The sequence below is a fragment of the Myxocyprinus asiaticus genome, chromosome 32 (genome assembly GCF_019703515.2).
Source record: "Myxocyprinus asiaticus isolate MX2 ecotype Aquarium Trade chromosome 32, UBuf_Myxa_2, whole genome shotgun sequence".
NCBI lineage: Eukaryota > Metazoa > Chordata > Actinopteri > Cypriniformes > Catostomidae > Myxocyprinus > Myxocyprinus asiaticus.
Genome location: NC_059375.1, coordinates 21,013,070 through 21,039,522, shown reverse-complemented (window position 1 = coordinate 21,039,522; position 26,453 = coordinate 21,013,070). Strand labels below are relative to the sequence as shown.

The 26,453-nt window shown below is 38.0% G+C and overlaps 1 protein-coding gene across 6 annotated transcripts in view; it reads left to right on the top strand.

Annotated features, from left to right (window-relative positions):
• LOC127423453 (sorting nexin-29-like) overlaps positions 1-26,453 on the top strand; it is a 180,336-nt gene that overhangs the window by 82,355 nt on the left and 71,528 nt on the right. For 4 of the 6 annotated variants that reach the window (XM_051667759.1, XM_051667761.1, XM_051667763.1 and 1 more), the window contains 3 exons: positions 10,120-10,236; positions 15,634-15,689; positions 16,181-16,262. In XM_051667759.1, coding sequence (XP_051523719.1) covers positions 10,120-10,236; positions 15,634-15,689; positions 16,181-16,262 — 255 coding nt within the window. The remainder of the gene's footprint in view (positions 1-10,119; positions 10,237-15,633; positions 15,690-16,180; positions 16,263-26,453) is intronic. The other 2 variants (XR_007894320.1, XM_051667762.1) reach the window with 2 other exon arrangements.

The following is a 26,453-nucleotide window of genomic DNA, read 5'->3' as shown; positions in this document are numbered from 1 at the left end:
TCTGATTAGCTTCACGTAAAAAAGTAGTACGGGATCGTGAGTAAATGATGACAATTAAAATAATGAACAATTGCTTTAAATATATTATAAAAGCTGTTTTTAATCAGTTGGAGTTCATTTTCATTCAAAGGCAGTTCACAAGCTGAAAATCACAAAAACACAGCAGCTAGGAAACTCATAGTTGCAAAATATAATCACTCTGTATCTACAAATCCTTTTGGCATATAGACTGGGAAGAAATAATGAACTATTGAATCCACTCAATTCATAATGCTTCTCTCATTAAACTGCTCCCATCTACTTGTGCTTATTGCATAGTTATGAGCACATTATGAAAATGCACATGCTCTTTTCAGCCTTCTTGACATTTATATGACTTCACCTCAGCTCTGATTTATTTCCGAGATGCTTTGCTTGTGTTTTTTAGGTTTCAACACAATTGTTTTTCTTTATTCATGGAAATAATGACTAGGGCTAATTGTGGAATACGGTGTTCTTGATATCTGCGTCGGAGCACCGGAGCGGCCCATATTTACAATGGGCGAATACAGATACAGGCACACACAGGATTCCTGCCCAATAATGAGATTTGATTTGTCATCTGAAGTGCATGAACCTCGCACCTGTTTAGATGCATTTAAAGTGCTGAAAATTCGCCCAGCAAGCTGGAATGAGCTTATTGCTTACTGAACAACAAACTGATTATCTTGCTTCCTTGTGGAGAATTAATTGGGTTCTTTGACGCTTAAAATTAATTTCCATTTTTTAATGTCCTGTTTCAAAGTTGGGGCACAGATAAATAAATGTGATGAATGAGAATACAACGAGCAGTATGTTAGTGTGTGTGTGCCATGCAGGGCCTCTGTGACTGCTGGAGATGAATGAACCTTGCACACACACTACTCATGAGCCTGTGATCACAGATGAGCTCTGGGTGTGTATCGATCAGCCTGAAATATGGAAGAACTGCCGTGATTTCCCTGTTTCTATCCAGCTTCATTGTTAATTGCTCTTTTGTCACGATGCAGTTGGGTCTGTGTGTATTTTTTTCATTCTTTTAGACAGGTTAGTGTGGTATGTGTTTGTGTTTCACACAGTACTTGCAATCCCTTTAGTTCATGAAAGAAATGTAAATTCAGAATGATTTTGGCCGAACTGCTGATGTAAAATCTGTATTTTGAAGCTAGACACTTATTCTTAATGTTGAAAGGGTCACTATATTTAAAGTTTATTTTGTCACACAAGCTACTGAATAAAGACTGGCAGAAATAAATTTAATACTGTGAAAAAAGCTATTTGTAGTACAATGCATCTAGTAGTGAAGTAGCTAGAAAAAGAAAGCTTTCATTTCATTATTATATATATATATATATATATATATATATATATACAGGTTCTGTTAGGTGGACTCAATTTGTAAAGCATTAATTCTAGGGTACACTTCGGTTTTCCATGTGCCGTTAAGTCAGGCACACGGGCCAAGCACTCTAGCCTTTTTTGGATACTCTTTTGACCGCGAGCCAATATGGACGCATTTGCCGCATGCTGCAACTACATCTGCTTTGTGATACTGTTTTAGTACAGTCAAAGGCAGACACATGTGCAAGCTCATTTGCCGCATGTCTAGAAAAATGCACACGGACAGTATGCACGTACTGTACTGATGACGAAATTGTAGTGGCACGTGGCAAACCGAAGTATACTTTGGCTCTTACATTTTACAAAAAATCTAAAGTCCTGGCAAACTAGCTGCAAACTTGCCACAAATTTGCCACTAATTATTTTCACATGCAAATGAGCTTGTGATTCACCGCAAATGTTTGCCAGAAGTATGCAGCTCTTTACCGGTAGTAGTGAACCTGCAGCAAACCTTTGGCAAGTTTGCTGCAAAGCTCATTTGCATGTGAAAATAGTCAGTGGCAAATTTGCCACGAACTCTAGATTTTTGTAAGGGTAGGGGGCCACAGATCCTGCCCCTTTTGATTTAAAAAAGCTAGATATGAATGTAGGTGTCTCGAGATGTCGACAGCAGTGCTTGTGCGGAAGATGATGAAAAACTATATGCGGTGCGCAACAGCCAAAGATAGTAGTCTTGCCACAATATCAGAATTTTCACACAGGTGTGTTCACGTTCAAACCGACTAACACCGGTATTACCGCTGGTTGGACGCTAAGTGGTACAATGGGGTAATTTTCGTTAAGCAATAACCTACACATAAACGCAAGGCAGCTTGATTTTAAACTTTGAACTTTATTTTTTAATTAATAAATTAAAACAAATAATTGCAATTAAATTGTGTTGTTACATTTTTTAAAGATGGCTTTTCAACAGTTGTGAAGGGCAACTGAATCTCTTTGGCAACAAACCTACTTCATCCGTGCATTCTCTCCATCATGGGCTTCACTTATTTTGGGTTGTTGCATGTTTAATGTTGGTGTTTTATTACCTTTCACCCCAGGACCCAGTTTAGCTGCTTTGGAAGGGTAATGACTTTGAATGTGTGTGAATAAATTAGTTTTGTTCCCTCCTGGGGCTGGGCGATATGCAAGAAATAGGTTTACAATATTTACACTACCGTTCAAAAGTTTAGGGTCACTTACTCACTCTTTATTTATTTATTTATTTATTTATTTTTCTCACATTTTAGAATAATAGTGAAGTCATCACAACTATGGAATAATAGAAATGGAAATATGGGAATTATGTTGTGACTAAAAAAAATCCAAAATAAATCAAAACTATATTTAATATTTTAGCATCTTCAAAGTAGTCACCCTTTGCCTAGATTTTGCAGAAATGTACTCTTGACATTTTCTCAACCAACTTCTTGAGGTATCACCCTGAGATGCTTTTTAAACAGTATTGAAGGAGTTCTCATCTATGTTGGGCACTTATTTGCTGCTTTTCTTAATTATTTGGTCCAAGTCATCCATTTCAAAAACTTTTTTTTTAAATAAAATTTTAGTTTTGTAATTAAATTAATATGTTGGCACAATTATATTTTTTGTCTACAAAAATAATTTCAAACATTTGAGCATACGCCTTCAGATCAAATGGTTTTTAAGATCACGAGGAACTTTTCAGGCAAGTGATCCCAAACTTTTGAACGGTATTGTATATATATACATTTGCAATTGAAATTATTCAACCCCCATGACCAGCAATACATTCTGGTGATGTGAATTAAAACACATCAACTAAAACCTCAGTAAACAGTCAAAGTAAGTTTTTAATACACATTTGAGTGATTTTGAGAACAAAGAGTTCAGTTAACCCAAATTTTAAAATAACAAATAACTAATTCTCTGCACAAATGTCATGTCAAAAATATTCAACCCCCAAAGTCAATCATTTGTGGAGCATCCTTTATCCTTAATAACAGCAAATAAATGTTTCAGGTAAGTGTTCTCAGGCTTCAGACACGTCTCTATTAGAATTTTTACACATTTCTCATGAGCAAAATCTTCCAGCTCATTGACATACTTTGGTTCATGTGCTGCCACTGCTTCCTTGAAATCTCAACAAAGGTTTGCAATGGGATTTTAATGATGGTCTGAAAAAGCCATTTAAGGATGTAGGGCTTTACTGGTTGTTTAGATCAGTGTTACTATCAGAAATAATGATTAATTATTTCTGTAGTTATTAATCAATATTTAAATTAATTAATTGTATCTAACTCCTTAAAACCTCATATGGGACTCCAGTAAATGTAGTGTGCTACGTTTAGGAGCAAGTTTGGTTATTAGCAATAATTAATAATTATCAAAGATAATTATTAATTATTAAAATCAATAGAACATTGATGAGAATCAATGTTAGCTTTTTTAAATCCAATTATCAAAGATAATCGTTAATTGTTAACATCGATGAAACATTAATTAAAATTAACACTAGCTTATTGATCATTCAAATTCAATCAAAGATAATTATCAATTATCAAAAATCAATAGAATATTAATAAGGATTAACATTGACGGGGCACCACCCTGAAATCAGGGACTAATAACCGAATATTAAAACAGTCTCAATATTAGATTGTTTTCTTAGGAAAATCGACATCCGAAAAATATCGATTTTCGGGAAAAAAACAATGAATGAAGGTTTGAATCCGAGCACTGACATCCCGTCAGCATGACACAGGTGTATGCAAAACAAACCAGAACACTTCTCTTTGTAAAATAATCAAAGTTTATTTATGCAGTAATATCAATTAATAATTAATACAATGCAGTCAATAAACTTCAGACTTACAACTACAAACTAAACAGTGATATGATTAGATATGGAAATAAAAATAATTCTATAACACATAAGGTGTGTGTGTGACAGTGTGTGTGTGTGTGTCAGTGTGGTTAGTGAGAGAGAGAGAGAGAGAGATGATTAAGTGACAGCCCGAAAGCTGATTTCGCGATAGCTGGAGATAAAGCAGCCGTGTTCATCACTCAGAGACGCGGTTTTACGAGCGGGGCTCGTAAAAGTCCCTTGTTATTTGACTCTTTAATGGATGAACTCAGTTGCTGTCTCACCCGCGATTGCGAAAATGCACAACAGTCCAATTTGGTTGGACCACAATACAGCAAAACAAATTCGTGATAATTAATACCCTGAGTATTAATAATGAGCGGACATGGTGGTCCGTAAACTGTACAAGCAAAAAACCTTGAAACACAAGAATAACACACTATAATATTCTATCTCTGCCCAGACGTAACCTCTTACTTGAATCGCATGAGGACACAGGTAGAATGTGTTTTCCTCCGTCCTTTAACTCTGACCCGGTTTCTTGAGGCTCGTGTGATGACGAGAGCCGTTTCCTCGCGCTGTCGGCGGCCGGTACGGCTGTTGATTCTCGGCGGGCTGGCGGAGAACTCAGAAATGTCGACTTGATTGAAGATGGAAGAGAAATCTTTAATCTCTTCACTTCTGTAGGCCAACGGATGAAGATGCGAATTGCTCGGCGGTCTCCTTTGGATCCGTTAGAGTGTTCGGTTGAACACCGAGTAATCTCAACTCGTCCAGCGAGATGGAGATTGTATGGCTACAGTTTCAAGTCGGACATTACTTCCTTATGCCACGAGGTTGCACCGGAGAGCAGCAAAAAGCTACGTCCGTATTCGGTGAACGAAGTCGCCGGAAGCCACTTTGGAAGCATTTCAGAATTATTTGAAGTCCTGATGATGTCATGTTTGAGGGACGTTCTGTGGTGTGCCTCATCCAATAGGAGTTGAGAGCTCGATCCTTTAGAGGGCAAGGCTTCATGGATCTGTAGTCTGTTTTGGACTCCCTTTGTTTGATTTTGGCGCGATTTTTATCAGTACAACATCTGACTTAGAAGGAGGGGCTTGAGGAATGTTTTTTTTTTATGACTGTTAGGCCTGCCTTTGTCTTCTATCTGAATACATGAGGCCCAACAAGGACATTCCACGACCTATCCCTGAACCAGATTTTGGACAACTTGGATGTATCCTTGGTGTTATTTTCTTGCTGGAAAGTCCAGTGATCACTGAGCTTCAATTTACACACTGAAGGCATCACATTGTTCATGCCAAAATGGCCTGATACCTGAAAGAATCCATGTTGTCAGTCACATAGTCAGGATAGCTGTTTCCTGCAGCCGCAAAACACCCCCATAACAGGACTGACCCACCTCCATGCTTGACTGTGGGGATGGTGTCGTTCTTGTCATCACCTTGTCATCTTACTCCAGATGTACTGCTGACCCATGGGTCTAAAACTCATTTTCAGTTTAGTGTCATACATTTATAAAACCTTCTTCCAGGACTCCACAGGTCTTTCCTAATTACTTCTTGAATATTCAAGTCAACATTTCCCTTGGTGAAGTTATGCTTTCTTCCACACCCCAAGAAGTTTGCTGTTGTACCATATTTAAAAAATGTATGAATGGTGCTGCCAACTTTGTCTATTGGAAATTGACGTGCCTTGGAAATATACTTTTAGCCATGACCTTTCTTGTGTAATGAAGTAATCTCCTCTATTAGCTTTTGAGACAGCTTATTTTTAATTTCTTTTTTTGCATAGAAATACATTTTTGCTTACAACGCTAAACTTAAATTTTAAAACTTAAATAAGTGCCATTGCAGGTTGACTTAATTTTGTTTTAAAACAATTACTTGTGTAGCCTTACATATTTAAGAAACAGCTACATGCAATAGGGGTTGAATAATTATGACATGGCTGTATTTAAAAAAAAAATCCTGCTATTTAGAAATATTAGGTTATATATTCACACTATGATTTTGAATGTGTCACTCAACTGATATAGATGTAAAGTTTAAAAATTCTGGGTCATCAGAAAAGCTTACCTTTGTAAATCCTTACTGTCTTGGGGGGTTGAATAATTTTGATTGCAACTGTATGCATGTGTGTGTGTGTGTGTGTATATATATATATATATAAAAATCACAATATCCAATTACATCGTCAACCCCACGGCTGAGGGATCGGTGATATTCTTGCTTTAGTGATTTTGCATTGAAAAACTTAAACCAAAGACATTTCTAAATTCAAATTGCACTTCAAACGAAAAGAAAAAGCAAATAAAATAACGAAGTGGTAAAAAAAAAAAATGATAATAATAATTGTGTGTGTATATATATATATATATATATATATATTTATCATCACGCAAGTATCCATCTATGCTAACAGGTGGAAAATTACTAATTCAAATTAAGATCTAAAAACAATTATAAATGTAAACATATTAATTATAATGATGATAATAATCACTGAAATATAAATCATGGTTCGAGGTGAACGTGTTTTTGTATTATTTTCTGATTTAATCACAGATGTATAGGCTATATACAGTATAAAAGGACCCTGCAGAGTTATGGTCACAATGATCTGCTCTTTGGAAATAAAGCGAACGGAACTCAGAGCACCTCCTGAGCTGAGATGGTCTGAAGTCATTTGCAGCATTTTTATAGACAATACTATTCTTGCAAAACATTTTCACTGACTGAAACAAAGAAAGAGTGAGAACACTTTACATATGCATGTTCCACGAGACTGCATGCCTCCGAACAAACAGTGCATCAGACATGCACATAAACAGCTTTTCTGTCATCTGTTCTTAAAAATATAATAAAGTGTATGTTTTCAAGCGCGTGTCTGTGTGTCTAACAGCATTTCTTGTGTCATTCCGAATCTGAGACATCTTACATTTACCCACCATGCGCATTATATTCGCTACCTGCCATTAAACGTCTTCTGTCAGTGTGTGTACTTTGCTGCCTGTGTAATTTAATACGTTGGTCAAGAACATCTGGCTTTCAATGCGTTATTTAGGTTTATATATCATGGGTCGCAATTGCAACTCTTCATTTGGCAACTATTCTTTATTTAAGGCTATTCTATTCGTTAGGCTATTGTATTGATATTGGAAATTCCATTCACAATGTTTCCCCTTTTACCCGGTATAAAATTTCACACCGTGGTTGTCCCTTGTACCGAGTAAAACTGGTAACACCGTATACCACGGCAAACCTACTGTGTGGCGCATATTTAAATAGAAAAACAATTTTTGAAAAAACAGATGCAAAAACATTTTCTGTGTGAATGACCCCTAACACCATGTCCGAACCAGACACAAAACAAAACGTTTCCAGCATCAAGTAATGTGTCTGTCCACACTAAAAGCAAAAATGCTAATATTAAGCGATGTGGAGCAGGATTTTGGACCAGTGAATCTGTGGGGTCTACTCAGTGCGACTCCACAGACACAGAAACCAAATGACCGTCCAAAATTGTCCTGTTGTTTGTCACAGTGGGAGCAAGTTATCACAAAAACTCAGATTTAAATTAAGGATGCACCGATCTAAAATGTTTGTGCTGATATCAATATCTGATTATTTAGAACAGCATCTGCCAATACCGAAAGTTCAGGGGTTCTGCATTTTTTTATGCTCTATCTTGTTTCAAATAACTGATAATTAATTCCACAACTTCAAAAGAAATTTAAATAATTGATTTTCTCTATGTCTCTTCATGTATTCCATCTTTCAGAGTAACTGATCTCAATTATACACAAAAAACAAAAAGCACATTATTCCCCTCTTCAGCTCTGGAGCATTTTGGGGCTGCTGCCTGCAATTTTTCACACTCAAATTTATAAGCTCTCCATTTACAAATACTGTGGACTATTTTTTCTGGAACCCCTCCAAAAAAAAAACAAAAAAAAAAAAGAGAGAGAGAAATTATTCATATTCTATATGTTTGCAATCTTATGATGAATAGAATAAAACAAATTGTTGTCCTAACTTTGTACTCATGTTATTCTGGTTCTGTTCACTCCATCTCCCTCCAAAAAGTCTTGTTTTATTCCACTAGATGGCAGCAAGTACTAGAAAAAAAATGTTGCTCTATCACCTTCCTTCATAAAATGCAGATCTGGAATATAGGTGGTGCACTAACACATTTTATCCCTTACAGATGTGCTTGTCCATAGACATTCAGTCTAATTTTCAGTTTCTGCTCTACCCCCATTGTTTTATCAAATATCTCAGCCTCTGAGTGGACTAGAAGCTTAATCTAGGTGTCATTAGAAAATTCTGAATGATGAAGCTTGTCTCTTTTCAGTTGAAGCAGCTTCCGCTTTAGCTTAGACAAACTCATCATATTCCTTGCTGTGTCGAGCTTTAAGGTGAGTAATTAAATGAGTCGTGTTAAAAGTTCAAACAGTAATTCCACCTCGTGAAATAGCAGTGCAAAGCTTACAAATTGCAACTCTTCAAATCAATAGCAAATCACTTTTATTGTCACACAACCATATACACAAGTGCAACAGTGGGTGAAAGTCTTGGGTGCAGTTCCGAGCAACATAGCAGTCATGACAGTGATGAGACATATACCAATTTACAATAAACATCAGATTACACAACACAATTTACATATCTAATATACACATAATTAAACAACACAATAATAATATACAATGTACAGTATACAGTACACACAATATAGAATACACATAATATAGAATACACAGTATACAATAAAAATATTATATATAAAATATACAGTAGGTTGTATTGTACTGTATTGACATTCAGGCTGTCGGTTGATAGTCAGTTGCCAGTGTGTTGTTAAGAGAATATAATTTATGACAGTCCAGTGTGAGATAATAAGATTAATAAAGTGCAGTGCTGATGTATATTGATCGTGAGATCAATATATTTTGAGATCAACCTGTTATTTGTCACCGAATTCAAAGTATTTCCACACAAGAGGCATTTTCTTACAAACACAGCACAAGCTGTAGGCTATTTTTTTTCACTTTTTATCCGCCTCCTTTTGACAGGAAATAATCAACCCAGATCATCGGCTGTTTTTAAACAATTGGCTGAAGTCCTACAGTGCAGATTATTGCTTTTACTGGCCAATATAGATGCTTGACCGATACATCAGTGCATCTTTAATTTAAATGAAAGAGCTTTTATCTCTTGTTGCTTTAACGTGTCACATCTTGTTAGGACACTGTGTTACAGTTTAATTCAAAAGTTCAATATAATTTTAGGTAAGCATTCTGCATGCATCATTATATGGAAATACAGTGCACTAAAATACTATATTTATTTATTTACAACCTTATTGCATTCATTTTAATTCTTAAGATCCCCATCTGGATTTGTATTACTCTTTTTTTTTTTTTTTTTTTTTACTCATTCATGTCTGTTTGTCTGGCCAGGTGGGGCCCAGCAACCAGGACAAACATGTCAAAAAGTGTCATGATGCATCTGTCAGGCAGACACAGCTAACCTAAATATGCCTTGACATATGATTTCCATAATCAAATGAATGCAACTTCTGTATGGCAGGCAGGAACCTGCTTCCACGTCTGTGTCACTTACTTTATATGACAGCTGATGAGTCACCTGGCAGGTGTGGGACTGGCTTTAACGAGCAGCTTAGTGCTCGTCAGCCGAACACTCCCACACCTGAGATTCAAAACCCAGCAAACTCACATTCAGCAGGCCTTAAAGAAATGTCACTTACTACAACCCATTTTAAGACAGCTGCCTAGCGAAAGGGTTTTTAAAGCAGGCTATCTCAGTGTGAGTTTGGTGCTAGTTTGTCGTTTGTGTGTGTTTTTTCAGGTGGCTGAGATGCACGGGGAGCTGATAGAGTTTAATGAGAGGCTGTACCGCTCTCTCATAGCTAAAGACAACCTGATCGGACAGATGAGACAGGAGCTTATTGACTTGCGTGGCCCAGTAAGTACATGCACGCATACACACACACACACACACACACACACACACACACACACACACACGCACACGCGTTTGTTTTTCTATCACATTGAAGACTTTTCATTTACTTCTTTTGTTTTTATAATGAGCTTCTAAACTTAACCCTCACAGAAACCTTTTTACATTTTTAGCAAAACCTGACCAACACACACGTCCCTGTATGGAGCACCTTTCTGGGTGTGTGTAACTATACCTTCATTGAGTGTCTGTTCTTTCCTCTCTATCTCTGCTGAACAGGCACTCTGGGCAAATCACTGACTGCTTCCATTGGTCTGCCTCCTCTTCCATCATTTACGATCTATCTGTGCCAATACACCATCACCCAGCCATGTCACACACACATAACCATACACTTACCTAACTAGATAAATGCGTACATAACATAGCTGTATTTGAAAAGAAAAATAAATATAAGAAAACATTCAGCATTTTAGAAAAAATAAATAAAAATCACATATATAAACCATATGAGTTTTTGTAAGATTTCTGTGGATATTCTTTTTTTTTTGCTGTTTTGTCCTTAAAGGGATAGTTCACCCAAAAAGGAAAATGATTTCATCATTTACTCACCCTCATGGCATCCCAGATGTGTATGACTGTCTTTCTTCAGCAGAACACAAACAAAGATTTTTAGAAGAATGTTTTCGCTCTGTACAGAATGCAAGTTAATGGTAATTATAACTTTGAAGCTCCAACAAAACACAAAGGTAGTATAAAAGTAATTCATATGAATCCAATGGTTTAATCCATATCTTTAGAAGTGATATGATAGGTGTGGGTGAGAAACAGATGTATATTTTGGTCCATTTTTACTGTCAATCTCCACTTTTACTTTCATGTTCTGTGAAAAAAGGATAATGTATGGCCAAATACACACACTTATAATGCTGCTTATTGGAAGTTGACTCAAAAATGAAAATTCTTTCATCGGTTACTTACCCACGTGTTGTTTCAAACCTGTATGCTGTTATTCTTTCAGAAAAACATAAAAGGAGAATTTTTAAAGAATTATCAGACAGCTCTTTTTCATAGTACCACAGTTAATCGTGATCACAGTTGTCAAGCTTCATAAAAGGCCAACAAACATTTTACAAATATATTCCAAGTCTTCCGAAGTCATTTTTAAGATAGGCCTGAATGAGATTTTTCAGTGCATAATGACTTAAATTTCAGTCAGTACCTCACACAAAGCTATCGTATGGACCATTTTTATGGTGTTCATTTATTTATTTATTTATTTGGAGCTTGACAGCTATAAACTTTTTATGGAAAAGAGCTGTGTAAAGATTCTTAAAATTATTTTCTTGTGTTTTGTTTACAGGTTTGGACACAGTTTACAGGTTTGGAAAGCCATGAGATTGAGTAAATTAAGAAAAAAAAAAAAATTATTTTAATTTACTTTTGCCACAGTGTGTTTCCCTCCTGGTTTCCATTTTTCTCTCTCTTTCCTTTTGACTGCTTATCTGTTGGCCTTTGATTACATTTAGATACATCTCACTGCAGTAGCTTTGAACCATGGCCTTCTGTAATTGTGGTAAATGTGCTTAACTGTATACAGTGGATGGTTTATCTAAACTCCATGGCTCATATTTCTGTTCCTCTCTGGTGCCACTATCTGCCAAGATGCAGCAGCCTGTAACCTCTGTAAATGCTAACATTTCCACACTTTCACCAAGAGATAAGATGCACACTCAGGATTAGAGCATCATTGCTGGTTGGGCTTGAGTGTTTTCAGGAATGAGGGATTCATTTGTAGTTATTGGTATACATTTGGAAATGGGGGATTCTTCAGTTAAAGAACTAGACTTTTTTATGTGAAGATAATTTTGAGGAAAAAAGAACTATTATTCTAAAAACTAATCATTCTAGCTTAAAGGATACATTATACAAGCTTTAAACTTTGTTATAGTATTTCTTTAATTAGTTTTTCCTAATTTGTAAAAGTGTTAATATTTCAAAATACTATTTTGGGCCTGTCCTCTACTCAGACTTTTTTTTAACTTCCCCTCTATAATATATTTATTAAAAGTGTTAATAAGGAAAATTCAGTTCAGCAATTTTTGCCCAAAGTATGCAAACCGTATTTATGTGCACAATTTGTCATTGCCATCACACCAATTATGTAGAGAGCGATTGAGTTTTTCCAAAAAGGTTTCTATTTGTTAATCAAATGAGAATTACATATCTGCCAGGGCAGCAGAGTGACAGTTTGAAGTTCAGAAATGTAAATAATTTTAAAATAATTTTAAAATCTTAAATCATGATCTGAGAGTATCTTTTTTATATATCATTACCAAACAGATTAGAATTTGAGAATTTTAATTCAGAAACAATCAAATGCTAGCTAACTTGTGTAAGCAAGTCCAAGGCTTAGCCTACTTTCCTCCAAAAAGTGAAAAATGACATTACCATCATAGCACTGGCGGCCAAAATTTTGGAATAATGTACAGATTTTGCTGTTTCGGAAGGAAATTGGTATTTCAATTCACCAAAGTGGCATTCAACTGATCACAAAGTATAGTCAGGACATTACTGATGCAAAAAACAGCACCATCACTGTTTGAAAAAAGTCATTTTTGATAAAATCTAGACAGGCCCCATTTCCAGCAGCCATCACTCCAACACCTTATCCTTGAGTAATCATGCAAAATTGCTAATTTGGTACTAGAAAATCACTTGCCATTATATTAAACACAGTTTAAAGCTATTATGTTCGTTAAATGAAGCTTAACATTGTCTTTGTATTTGTTTTTGAGTTGCCACCGTGTGCAATAGACTGGCATGTCTTAAGGTCAATATTAGGTCAAAAATGGCAAAAAAGAAACCGCTTTCTCTAGAAACTCGTCAGTCTATCATTGTTTTGAGGAATGAAGGCTATACAATACTTGAAATTGCCAAAAAACTGAAGATTTCATACAAAGGTATACAGGTGCATCTCAATAAATTAGAATGTTGTGGAAAAGTTCATTTATTTCAGTAATTCAACTCAAATTGTGAAACTCGTGTATTAAATAAATTCAATGCACACAGACTGAAGTAGTTTAAGTCTTTGGTTCTTTTAATTGTGATGATTTTGGCTCACATTTAACAAAAACCCACCAATTCACTATCTCAAAAAATTAGAATATGGTGACATGCCAATCAGCTAATCAACTCAAAACACCTGCAAAGGTTTCCCGAGCCTTCAAAATGGTCTCTCAGTTTGGTTCGCTAGGCTACACAATCATGGGGAAGACTGCTGATCTGACAGTTGTCCAGAAGACAATCATTGACACCCTTCACAAGGAGGGTAAGCCACAAACATTCATTGCCAAAGAAGCTGGCTGTTCACAGAGTGCTGTATCCAAGCATGTAAACAGAAAGTTGAGTGGAAGGAAAAAGTGTGGAAGAAAAAGATGCACAACCAACCAAGAGAACCGCAGCCTTATGAGGATTGTCAAGAAAAATCGATTCAAGAATTTGGGTGAACTTCACAAGGAATGGACTGAGGCTGGGGTCAAGGCATCAAGAGCCACCACACACAGGCGTGTCAAGGAATTTGGCTACAGTTGTCGTATTCCTCTTGTTAAGCCACTCCTGAACCACAGACAATGTCAGAGGCGTCTTACCTGGGCTAAGGAGAAGAAGAACTGGACTGTTGCCCAGTGTTCCAAAGTCCTCTTTTCAGATGAGAGCAAGTTTTGTATTTCATTTGGAAACCAAGGTCCTAGAGTCTGGAGGAAGGGTGGAGAAGCTCATAGCCCAAGTTGCTTGAAGTCCAGTGTTAAGTTTCCACAGTCTGTGATGATTTGGGGTGCAATGTCATCTGTTGGTGTTGGTCCATTGTGTTTTTTGAAAACCAAAGTCACTGCACCCGTTTACCAAGAAATTTTGGAGCACTTCATGCTTCCTTCTGCTGACCAGCTTTTTAAAGATGCTGATTTCATTTTCCAGCAGGATTTGGCACCTGCCCACACTGCCAAAAGCACCAAAAGTTGGTTAAATGACACCAATGGTGTTGGTGTGCTTGACTGGCCAGCAAACTCACCAGACCTGAACCCCATAGAGAATCTATGGGGTATTGTCAAGAGGAAAATGAGAAACAAGAGACCAAAAAATGCAGATGAGCTGAAGGCCACTGTCAAAGAAACCTGGGCTTCCATACCACCTCAGCAGTGCCACAAACTGATCACCTCCATGCCACGCCGAATTGAGGCAGTAATTAAAGCAAAAGGAGCCCCTACTAAGTATTGAGTACATATACAGTAAATGAACATACTTTCCAGAAGGCCAACAATTCACTAAAAATGTTTTTTTTATTGGTCTTATGATGTATTCTAATTTTTTGAGATAGTGAATTGGTAGGTTTTTGTTGAATGTGAGCCAAAATCATCACAATTAACTTTTCCATGACATTCTAATTTATTGAGATGCACCTGTACACTACAGTCTTCAAAGACAAAGGACAACTGGCTCTAACAAGGACAGAAAGAGATGTGGAAGGCCAGATGTACAACTAAACAAGAGGATAAGTACATCAGAGTCTCTAGTTTGAGAAATAGACGCCTCACATGTCCTCAGCTGACAGCTTCATTGAATTCTACCTGCTCAACACCAGTTTCAAGTATAACAGTAAAGAGAAGACTCAGGGGTGCAGGTCTTATGGGGAAGAATTGCAAAGAAAAAGCCACTTTTGAAACAGAAAAACAAAAAGAAATGTTTAGAGTGGGCAAAGAAACACAGACATTAAACAACAGATAATTGTAAAAGAGTGTAATGGATCTTAACCCCATTGAGCTTTTGTGGGATCAGCTAGACTGTAAGGTGCGTGAAAAGTGCCCGACAAGACAGCAACATCTATGGCAAGTGCTACAGGAAGTGTGGGGTGAAATGTCACCTGAGTATCTGGACAAACTGACAGCTAGAATGCCAAGGATCTGCAAAGCTGTCAATGCTGCATGTGGAAGATTTTTGATGAGAACTCTTTGAAGTAGTTTAAGAAGTTCTGAACATTTTTTTCAAATTGTAATAGTAATTTTTCATTTTATTAATGTCCTAACTATACATTGTGTTCAGTTGAATACCACTTTGGTGAATAAAAGTACCAATTTCTTTCCATAAGAGCAAAATCTGTACATTATTCTAAACTTTTGGCCACCAGTGTATATAATATGAAGCATCTACATCACAGTAATTTTCTATTAACAAACCAACATTACAGTACAATACTGGACCTTCAAGCTCTTTAGCTCATAGGAAAGTAAGCCTCACAATGTGTCTGGTTTAAAAGTTTCTAAAAGCATACTGTGCTAATCAGCATACTCAGCTGGAGACAAAGTAAATGCTCACCATGGCCTCCTGCGCTCTGCTTTTGGACAGGTGCCAGGAGACCTGAGCCAGACCTCTGACGATCCCAGCCTATCTGACTTTGAGACGTAAGTGGCCTCCTACTCGCTGTTCTTTTTTTATATATTTGTATGTACTGTATGTGTGTTGGAGGTGGTGTACAGCAGGCCTCTTTTGAGATTCAGATACATGGTATGGAATTGAAGAATGCTCTTAAAATAGAGAGGCTGAATGCAGTTTCTGTTTTTGCATTGGAAGCGCTCACGCACCTTTTTCACACAACAGTAACGTTTGTACATAAGAGGATGTCAGTCATTAAAAACAGTTGAAGGAAATGCATACGATGTTAAACCCATGTGTCGTGTAAAGAGCTGTAGCCTCTTCCGTTGGTTTCACTGATGAAAAGTGGCGTAAATATTTGTCATTTTTCCCTCTGGATATCAAAGAGCTGCTGCCTTTTCAAAACCCTGGGCTGAGAATATGACTGTAGACTACACTGATCTATTGCTAAATGCCTTTTCTGTTGAGGTTATTTTAATTAGATTGTCCCTGTGTGTTTGTCCTTTCCTGTCTCTATAAGAACTCAACGTGCTCTTGTCAACGTGTGGATCCCTTCTGTGTTTCTTCAAGGCCGGGCTGCCAATGCCTATCATGTATATCAGGTAGCTCTTTATACAGAATTCTTACTCTAACATGCAGTCAACAAAAGTACATCTTCTTGTAACCACCCTCTTTAACCCTTCACAGTATATCTATCTTATTGAAATGCTTTCACACAAGAGTTTTTGGTGTGGATCCGAGTCTGACATCAGAGTTCAGAATTAATCCCAATGTATTCTGCACAATAGGCACATTGACATGATGAGTATATGGTTGATATAACGATGTCACCTTTATCTATTTTAGATATCATAATGAGTCACACACGTTCTATAAAAGCATAGATTTTCAAGAGGCCGTACTAAGTAGCAATAGTGCCCCCACATAGTTGATTTTGCTGAGTGAATTTGTTTTGACAGTGTTTTTCGATTTTCTCTTGAGTATTCCCTTGAGTTTGGCCTTGAAATGGATCCCTGTGGGGAAAAAAAAAATTCAAAGCATAACTGATGGATAATACTTTCCATTATTTTAAATTTAACATGTATATCAGGGATTCACATTCCTCGTATGATTGATGACTCCATGCAGTGTGCCTCCCACATGCACACTAATGTCATTGGCATGTTTGTACAGTAAGTATTGGAATATACCTGCATCCATCTCAGCGTTCATGGAAAAAGATGTCCACAAGCAGCTACACACAGCAAACCTGGGTAATATTTGAGAGCCAATCATTATTTTTCTTACTGGCCTGTGAGCATTGTTCAAGAAATCCCCAATTAAAGGGATAGTTCACCCGAAAATTTAAATGATCTTATCATTTACTCTCTCATGCCATTCCAGATGTGTATGACTTTCTTTCTTCTGCTGAACACAAAGATTTTTTGAAAATTATTTCAGCTCTGTAGGTCCATACAATGTGGTATGTGAAAATGGTAATGTGAATGGTGGCCAGAACTTTGAAGGTTCAAAAAGGACATAAAGGCACCATAAAAGTAATCCATATGACTCCAGTGGTTAATTCCATATCTTCAGAAGCGATATAATTGGTGTGGGTGAGAAACAGATCAATATTTAAATCCTTTTTTACTATAAATCTCCACTTTCACTTTCACATTCTTTTGTTGATTTGCATTCTTTGTGCATATCGCCACCTACTGGGCAGGGAGGAGAATTTAGAGTAAAAAAGGACTTTCTAACCCACACCTATCATTTTGCTTCTGAAGATATGGATTAAACCACTGGATGGATTACTTTTACGCTGCCTTTATGTTCTTTTTAGTGCCTACAGTAAATCAATCTTTAGGAAACATTTAGTGCACCGCTAAGAAGTGTATATCTTTTGCATTGTCCTCGCTTGAATCAACAACGAACAAAGCATGTCCTGTGTTGTCTCATTCGTGAACAAGAACCTTTGTGAGCCACTGAACTGCGATTCATGTTCGGTTATGTCCAACTCCAGAACTGTTCCTGTGATGTGTACTTTAGGTTTGTGAGACTTAAATCAGTTTAAAACTGACTCGTTATTGACAACATGCAGTTAAATGCACACATTCACAACAATTTTGCTGTAATAAATAGTATTATAATTAAAAAGCATTCCAATACATTACAAAAATAGTATTGATTATTGTTTAGCATTGGGTAATGTTAGAACTACAATCAAAGCAACAATGTCTGACAATGTCAATCTATGTTCAAACCAGCAGAAATACTCTCACATACATTAATGTGATTAATGTAATTGGTGGTAGTACTGCAGCACAAATACAACCAAGATTACTATAGGGAGATCAAATTTCAAATTTGAACAAATTTATACCAAATACAACTAGAAAACATCCTAGTTTAAATAATTGACAAGAATAAAAGTGATAAAGGACAGTATTTCACTTAATTTTGATGTCACTACAAATACAACATTTACTGTATTGCTTGGTCAGACATTTGGGAAGACTTTTGAGTGTTAACACAAATGATGGGTGTGTCCCTTAATCACAACCTATAGCAGTGACTGTTGCTAAAAAGGAAGAAAATTAAGAAGCAATGAACTCAATGAACTGAGGTGCATATTATGTTCTTATGTATGCACTAGTACTACACTATACACTGATGAGCCAAAACATTATGACCACTCACAAGATAAGCGAATAACGTTGATCATCTCCTAACAACGCCACATGTCAAGGTCTTGGTAGATTAGATGGTAAGCGAACAATCAGTTATCGTAGTCAACATGTTGACTGCAGGAGAAATGGGCAGGAGTAAAGACCTGAGCGACTTTGACAAGGGCCAAATTGTTATGGACAGACGACTGAGTCAGAGCATCTCTGAAACAGCAAGGCTTGTGTGGTGCTCACGGTCAGCAGTGGTGAGTACCTACTGACAGTGGTCCGAGGATGGACAAACCACAAACCTGCGACAGGGTGTTGGGAGCCCAAGGCTCATCGATGTGCTATCACGTCTGGTCTGAACCGACAGAAGGTCTACTGTGGCACAAGTCACAGAAAATTTAAATGATGGTAACGGGAGGAATGTGTCACAACACACAAAGCATTGCACCCTGCTGATTATGGGGCTGCATAGCTGCAGACTGGTCAGAGTGTCCATGATGACCACTGTCCACCGTCAAAAGGGCCTACAATGGGCACTTGAACGTCAGAACTGGACCTTGGAGCAGTGGAAGAAGGTCGCCTGGTCCGATGAGTCCCGTTTTCTTTTACATTACGTGGACGGCCATGTACATATGCGCCGTTTACATGAGGAAGTGATGGCACCAGGACGCACAGTGGGAAGACGACAAGCCGGTGGAGTGAGTGTGATGCTCTGGGCAATGTTCTGTTAGGAAATCCTGGGTCCGACCATTCATGTGGACATCAATTTGACATGTGCCACCTACCTAAACATCAATGCAGACCAGGTACATCCCTTCATGGCAATGGTATTCCCTGATTGCAGTGGTCTCTTTCAGCAGGATAATGCGCCCTGCCACACTGCACACATCATTCGGGAATGGTTTGAGGAACATGTTGAAGAGTTCAAGGTGTTTCCCTGGCCTCCAAATTACCCAGATCTCATTCCGATTGAGCTTCTGATCCTATGCGGCTCCACCTCACAACTTAAAGGACTTGAAGGTTCGGAGGTCACATGACACCATGCAAGGTTCGGACATGTGAACGGCGAGCTTGGCGCACTTTGCTAGTTTTAACACTTTTTATGACAAACCGGTGAGATTCAATACACTCTGTTCCATAACTGTTCTAGGAGGACAATATGTCAAAGAATTCAAAAACCTTGGTCTCTGGAGACATTAAAAGACACTTACGTGCTCATGCTGACACCCCTCTGGAGGCCTCGAGCCAGGGAGCCATGGATCGATTATCTGGAGTCATCGGAGAGGGAACTAGCTGCTAATCCGCTAGCGACCAAGGTGGATTTGGAGTGCGTCTGGGAGAACTGTAACCAGTGGAATAACGTCCAAATCGTCGGAATTCCTGAAGACAAAGAGGGTCAGGATATGGTGAAATTCCTGGACGGGCTTTTTCCAAATCTGCTTGACATAACAGGCCATAAGCTGGAAATCGAGCGAGCTCACAGGGTTCCAGCTTGGCGATCCGCTGAGGGAGACAGGCCCCGATCAATTTTGGCCAAATTTCTGAGATCATCCGATAAAGATCTTGTGTTGCGTGAGGCGAGGAGTAAAGGAAGGCTTTCTTGGAAGAACCACAACATTTTCTTGTTCCCAGACTTTGCAAATTCGACAAGAGAGAAACATGATCGATTCAAGGAATGCAACAAACTCTTACATCAACGGAAGGTTGCTTTTGCACTGATGTTCCCGGCCAAATTCAGAATAGATGCTAAGGATGGCCACAAAACAATTACATGCTCACAGCAAGCGATGTCCTTCATAAAGTCAATGGAGTGAGCAAGTTAACTTGCGGTACTCACGTTGCAGCCGAGTGGACCAACTCACTGAACATTCACTTGACTGTTCGAGGAACTGAGCGCCTTTTTTGTTTCTTTTTGTGCTAGCAGCTGGAGTTTGTTTTATGAAGTAACACTCCTTTGGGACTGTTGAGTGGATGAATCTGCACATTCTTTGTGCTTATGCCTCCTATTGGCTGGAGTTTGTTTTGTGGATTATTTCTTGCAAGACATTGGAGTGATTAGGTCATTTGTTGTACACATGTAGCAGCCGAATGTGCCAGTTCACTGAACATTAATTTGAATTAAATTTAAAACTGAGCGCCCCTTTTGTGTGTGTGTTTTTTTTTTTTTTTTTTTTTTTTTTTTTTTGGTGCTGGTTCCGCCTAGTGGCTGGAGTTTGTTTTGTGGAATAGTACACCTTCGGGACAGTTATGTGGATGAATCTACATGTTCTTTTTTTTGGTGCTGGTTCCGCCTAGTGGCTGGAGTTTGTTTTGTGGAATAGTACACCTTCGGGACAGTTATGTGGATGAATCTACATGTTCTTTGTGTTTATTCCACCTATTGGCTTGAGTTTGTTTTATAGATTATCTGTTATTGAGTAACTGTCTCACAACATTTTTATAGAAACACTGTACTTGAGCAATCCGACGGCTGTTGTCACAGGGGCTCTCATAGGCGTGCATGGACTGTTTGAGTTTAGAGGGATGGATGCAAGTTGGCGCTTTCATGCGCGGGGTTAATGCACACGTTTTTCTTTTTTCTGTTTGTTTGCTTCTGGGGGAGGTTCGGGGTTTGATTGTTGCACTAATGTTGGAATGTGGTTTTTATAATTTTGTTTTTGTCACACAATCTGTTTTTTTCTCATATGTCAAAATGTCAAATGTTAATATGAGTGGATTGTCTCTCTGCATGTGGAATGTAAAGGGGTTGGGGCACCCCATAAAAAGAAGGAAGGTTATTTCTTTTCTAAGCGTAAGAAATATGATATAGTGTTTCTTCAAGAAATGCATCTTTCCCCGCAGAAAGCTGAAAAATTTGGGAAGATATGGGGTGGACATTTTTTCTTTAGTGCTGGCTCAAGTAAGAGCAGGGGAGTCATTACACTGATAAGTAAGCATCAACAATTCAAATTTCTGAAACAGATTAAAGATATATTTGGAAGAATCATTATTGTTTTAGCAGAAATCCAGGGGAAAAGTCTTATTTTGGCTAATATAATATCACCTGACGTTGATGATCAGGGCATTTTTATAGATCTTGAAGGGATGTTGCATGCTGCTGGCACCCCTCATGATATAAGATTGGGAGGAGACTTTAATCTTTTGATGGACTCAGTCCTTAATCATAGTGAAGCAAAAGTGTGTAAGCCCCCTAGAGCAACATTGACGCTTCACAGGATGTGTAAAATCTTGGTCTTACAGATATTTGGAGACTTTTGAACCCATGTTGTAGGGACTATACGTTTTCTTCATCAGTACATAAGATTTACTCTAGAATAGATTTATATATATATATATATATATATATATATATATATATATATATATATATATATATATATATATGTCCATCATTTCATCTGTTGTTGATTGCTCAATTGGAAACATTTTAGTCTCAGATCACACCCTGGTGAATTTAGAGGTGTTGCCACATATGGAGAAAATGAAATCATATAGTTGGTGCCTTAATGTATCCTTTTTGCAAAATCCTGAATTCCAACAAATGTTAAAGGTTGAAATCAATGTTTATATGGAGACAAACTGATCCTCAGTGTCCTCTGTGGGCGTGGCTTGGGAGGTACTTAAGGTGGTTCTTAGGGGCCGGATCATACAGTATGCCTCATTCACCAAAAAATCCAAAGCACGAGAACTCGTGGAGTTGGAAGGGAATACTAAAAATGCTGAGACAGAGCTGAAGCGCCGAATGTCATCTGATGGCCTCAGAGAATTGACCCGATTGAAATACAGATATAATACTATTTTGTCGTGGAAGGTGGAGTTTTGGCTATTCAGGGCAAGACAGTCATACTTTGAGTCAGGGGACAAGGCAGGAAAACTTCTGGCTAGATATATAAAACAGAGAGAGTCTTTTTCTACCATTCCCTCAGTGAAATCTGCTGGTGGTGAATTATTTACCTCAGCCACTGATATTAATAATGCTTTTAAAGAATTTATCTCTATCTTGATCTCTATAGTTCCACATATTTGTCTACTGATAAGGATATTAGAAAATTTGTGGAACCATTAGAACTTCCTAAACTGATGGCTGAGCAAAACAATTCTTTTGATTCTGAGATAACCTTGGAGGAGCTTGGCGAGGTAATTAAGGCCTTGCCTAAAGGTAAGGCTCCGGGGCCAGATGGCTTTGCCGCTGAGTTTTTTAGATCTTATGCTACAGAATTGGCTCCACTTTTGATAGAAATTTGTACGGAATCATTAAAGAATGGAAAAAGATCCAAGCGAATGTAAGAGTTACCATCCAATTTCCCTGATCCAGCTAGACATTAAAATATTTTCAAAAATTTTGGCTAACCGATTAAGTTATGACATCTCTTATACATATAGATCAGATGGGGTTTATTCAGGGCCATAGCTCTTCTGATAACATTAGGCATTTCATCAATATCATGTGGTCAGTGGCGAATGATCAGACTCCGGTCGCTGCCATCTCACTTGATGCCGAAAAGGCATTTGATATAGTAGAGTGGGATTATCTTTTTAAGATTTTGGAAATGTTCTGGTTCGGGAATACTTTTATTGGTTGGATTAAGTTACTTTATAGATACCTGGTAGTGGCAGTACAAACAAATTGATTAATTTCAGATTATTTTACTCTGGATAGGGGCACCCGTCAGGGTTGCCCTCTTTCCCCATTATTGTTCTGTCTTGCCTTGGAACCATTAGCAGCCACGATAAGAAAGGATGATGATTTTCCAGGGGTGATGGCGGGAGGTGTGGCGCATAAGCTTTTGCATTATGCAGATGATATTTTATTATTTGTGTCCAACCCTACTAGATCTATGCCTTGCTGCCACAGAATTATTCATTCCTTTTCTAAGTTCTCAAGATACAGAGTTAATTGGTCTAAATCCAAAGCTTTGCTCTGACATCGTACTTGCCTGGTAACGGCTTTTCAGCCGGGCGCCTTCCAGTGGCCCAAACAGGGCATTAAGTATTTGGGTATTTTGTTCCCAGCAAATTTGTGTTAATTTTGACCCTTTAATAAAAATGTTTTCGAGCGATGTGGGCAGGTGGGCTTCATTACATTTATCTATGATTGTGAAGGTTAATGCTATTAAAATGAATTTTATTCCAAAATTCAGCTACTTGCTACAGTCTCTCCCTATATGTCCCCCTCTCTTATTTCAAGCAATTTGATAGCATAGTGAAGTCCTTCATTTGGAATGGTAAACGTCTCAGATTACATTTCAGTAAATTGCATAGGCCAATTGACAAAGGTCAATTTTTAATTTTTAAATTATTATTAAGCATACGGTCTCAGACATTTGACTCATTGGTCACTTCCACCTGAGAGAGCCCCTGCCTGGTTTTGTATTAAACAGGAAGTTCTTGCCCCTGTTTCGCCATTGCAAAGCCTTTCTATCAAACTAATTGGAGAAGTTAAGTTACACTCCGTTTTCTCGCATTTGCACTCGGTATGGACAAAAGTGTCTAGAGTGTTTAATTCGGACATTTATTTAAATGTTGCCTGGAGCATATGGCTGAACCCAAAATTATGTATTAATATGTCCCCTTCTGCTGGTCAGAGTGGATTGCGAGGGAGGTTAATACACTCGGTGACCTATATGAGAGTGGAGTGTTGAGATCCTTTGAAAATTTGGTTCAACATTTTGCGATTCCCAGATCTCAGTTCTTTAGGTATTTACAGCTGCACTACCTGCTCTGTACTATTTTTGGGAGTAGCATACACCCCCCTTAAGTGGCAGATATTCTGGGAGTGGTGATTACTGCTTTTGGAAAAGGTCTTGAGGCATCAGTGTATTACTCCCTGCTAATTCAGAGTCTGGGGGACTGAGCTTCAACTTCTCTGAAGAGATTATGGGAGAAAGATTTAAACTTGGCATTGGAGGAGGGAGTGTGGGCTAGGATTCTAAAAAATGTCAAGTTTGCATCTAGAGATGCAAGGGTGCGCCTTATGCAATTCAAGATTTTACATCGATTCTATTGGACTCCCTATAGATTGTACAGGCTTGGTCTTAAAGACACACCCACCTGCTGGCGATGCCAATCAGAAGACACAATGTATATTTTTTGGTGGTTTGTTAAAATCCAAGAATTTTGGGCACTCAGATTTCATTTTGCCCCAGACTCTGTATTTTAGGCGATGGGGCGGTCATCAATATTGGGAATAAACGCATAAAAAATTGGGTTCTAATCAGTGTTATGATCACCAGACAAGTCGTTTTAAGGGGATGGAAGTCAGCTGGAGTGCCCTCATTTCAGGAGTGGTACATGGAGATGGGGATGGTGGTGGCTTTCGAGGAAGCATCATCTAGAAGTCTGGGGAACTTGGGAACTTGGGATGCATTTGTTGGGAAATGGGGCAGCTATTTAGCGTTCTTGGAGGGTTCTCGGGGAGGAGCAGTGGAGAGAGAGGTATAGTTATAAATGTGTGTGATTTTATATATATAAGACCACAGGATTGTTTGTTGGGGGTCAGGGTGGGTTCGGGGATTGGGAGGGGTGGGGTTTAAATATTGATTCTGTGTATATATGTTTTGCTTTTCTTTGTTTATTGTATAAATCAATAGAAATGTTAATCACAAAAAAAAAAAAAAAGGACTTGAAGGATCTGCTGCTAATGTCCTGGTGTCATGATACCACAGGACACCTTCAGGGGTCTTGTAGAGTCCATGCCTCGGCGGATTGATGCTGTTTTGGCGGCATGCTGAGGAGCAACAACATATTAGGCAGGTGATCATAATGTTTTGGCTCAACGGTGTATACTAAACAATCTTCTGCAATCGCTCTACACATTAGCTTAACTTATAACAATGGCAAAGCATTACACAGAGTTTGATATATCTCCATGTGAATCTTCAAACTTTGCGATAGACCCTCATAGTTCATCCACAAAACTGAAAATGAGCATGGACAACAGTGTTTCTGAATTGCATCTCAAGATCTACAGTGCCTTTTACAAATTTTCATAACAAATTGTATTATCAGCATAACAATTTGAATGGGAAGTTGAATTAAAACTTAAACATGAATTTCGAAGTATATTGAAAAACCTGATTATGTTATCCCAACATGATTTGAGATTACTTCAAAGAGCATCTTGTGTGCTGCAGTGGAAGTTTGGGAGGCAATGAAATTTTGAATAAAGGAGTTAACATGGACAGTCAACAATTTACTTGTTTGATTAGTGACCTAGAATCAGTGCAGAATCTTAAATGTTTCTTATTAATATCAAATAACGTTTCATTGTTAAAAAAAATTTCAGAGTACTAAATGTTTATTTCCAGGTTTAAACTTTTGTTTTTAATGTGGACATATTGAGCGATTCTGTAATTTGGCAACAAAAAAACAAGTCATTTGGCTCCTAAATATTTCTTTTCATGAGCTGGTGGCTCCCGAGTCAGTTTAGTCTGATGTCCTGTGCAAGCCATCTCCTGGAAGCAGATTATGGGACATTACCACTACCACCCAAAATTGCAGCTACTCCATTCCCCACTTTCATGTTTCTGCCTCTCCTCTGTGCTACGAAATTACCCTCTATAAAATAAATCAGGGTGCCACTGAAATCCAAAGAAAAAATGCAATTGATCTTCACTAATATTACCAGCGCTTTGTTTTGCTGTGAAGAATTCTACCTCCACCATTTCATGTCACATAATGAAAAAATATAACAGCTCTCTAAAACAACTATTTACACTTACACAATTTTGCTGAAAAAGTGTTATTAAAAAGAGAGTGTAATGACCCTATGAAAAGAAATATACATTATAATGTGGCTTTGCAGATGCTGTTTTTCTGCTGTTTTCTTGGTGATATCTCGCAGAAATGGCCCGTGTTCTGTGCACAGCACTGTGCCCGTTGATGTATGTGTGAGCCACGGCCTCATTCTCAAGTGATAATGGTGCTGCTCTGCCTTTTGTAAATGTCCCCTGTAAATCAGAGTTGCTGCACTGATGAGCAGTGTCAAATTAAGGGGTTTTCTACGGTACCAGGCAGGAATCGCAACTCTTATCAGGGGTCATTAGGGGCAGCCTAGAGAATACACCTTTCCCCTCTTCGTTCTTTTCTCCTTACATCAAAGACATCAGAAGTGAATGCAACCTTATATCCCTCTGTGCA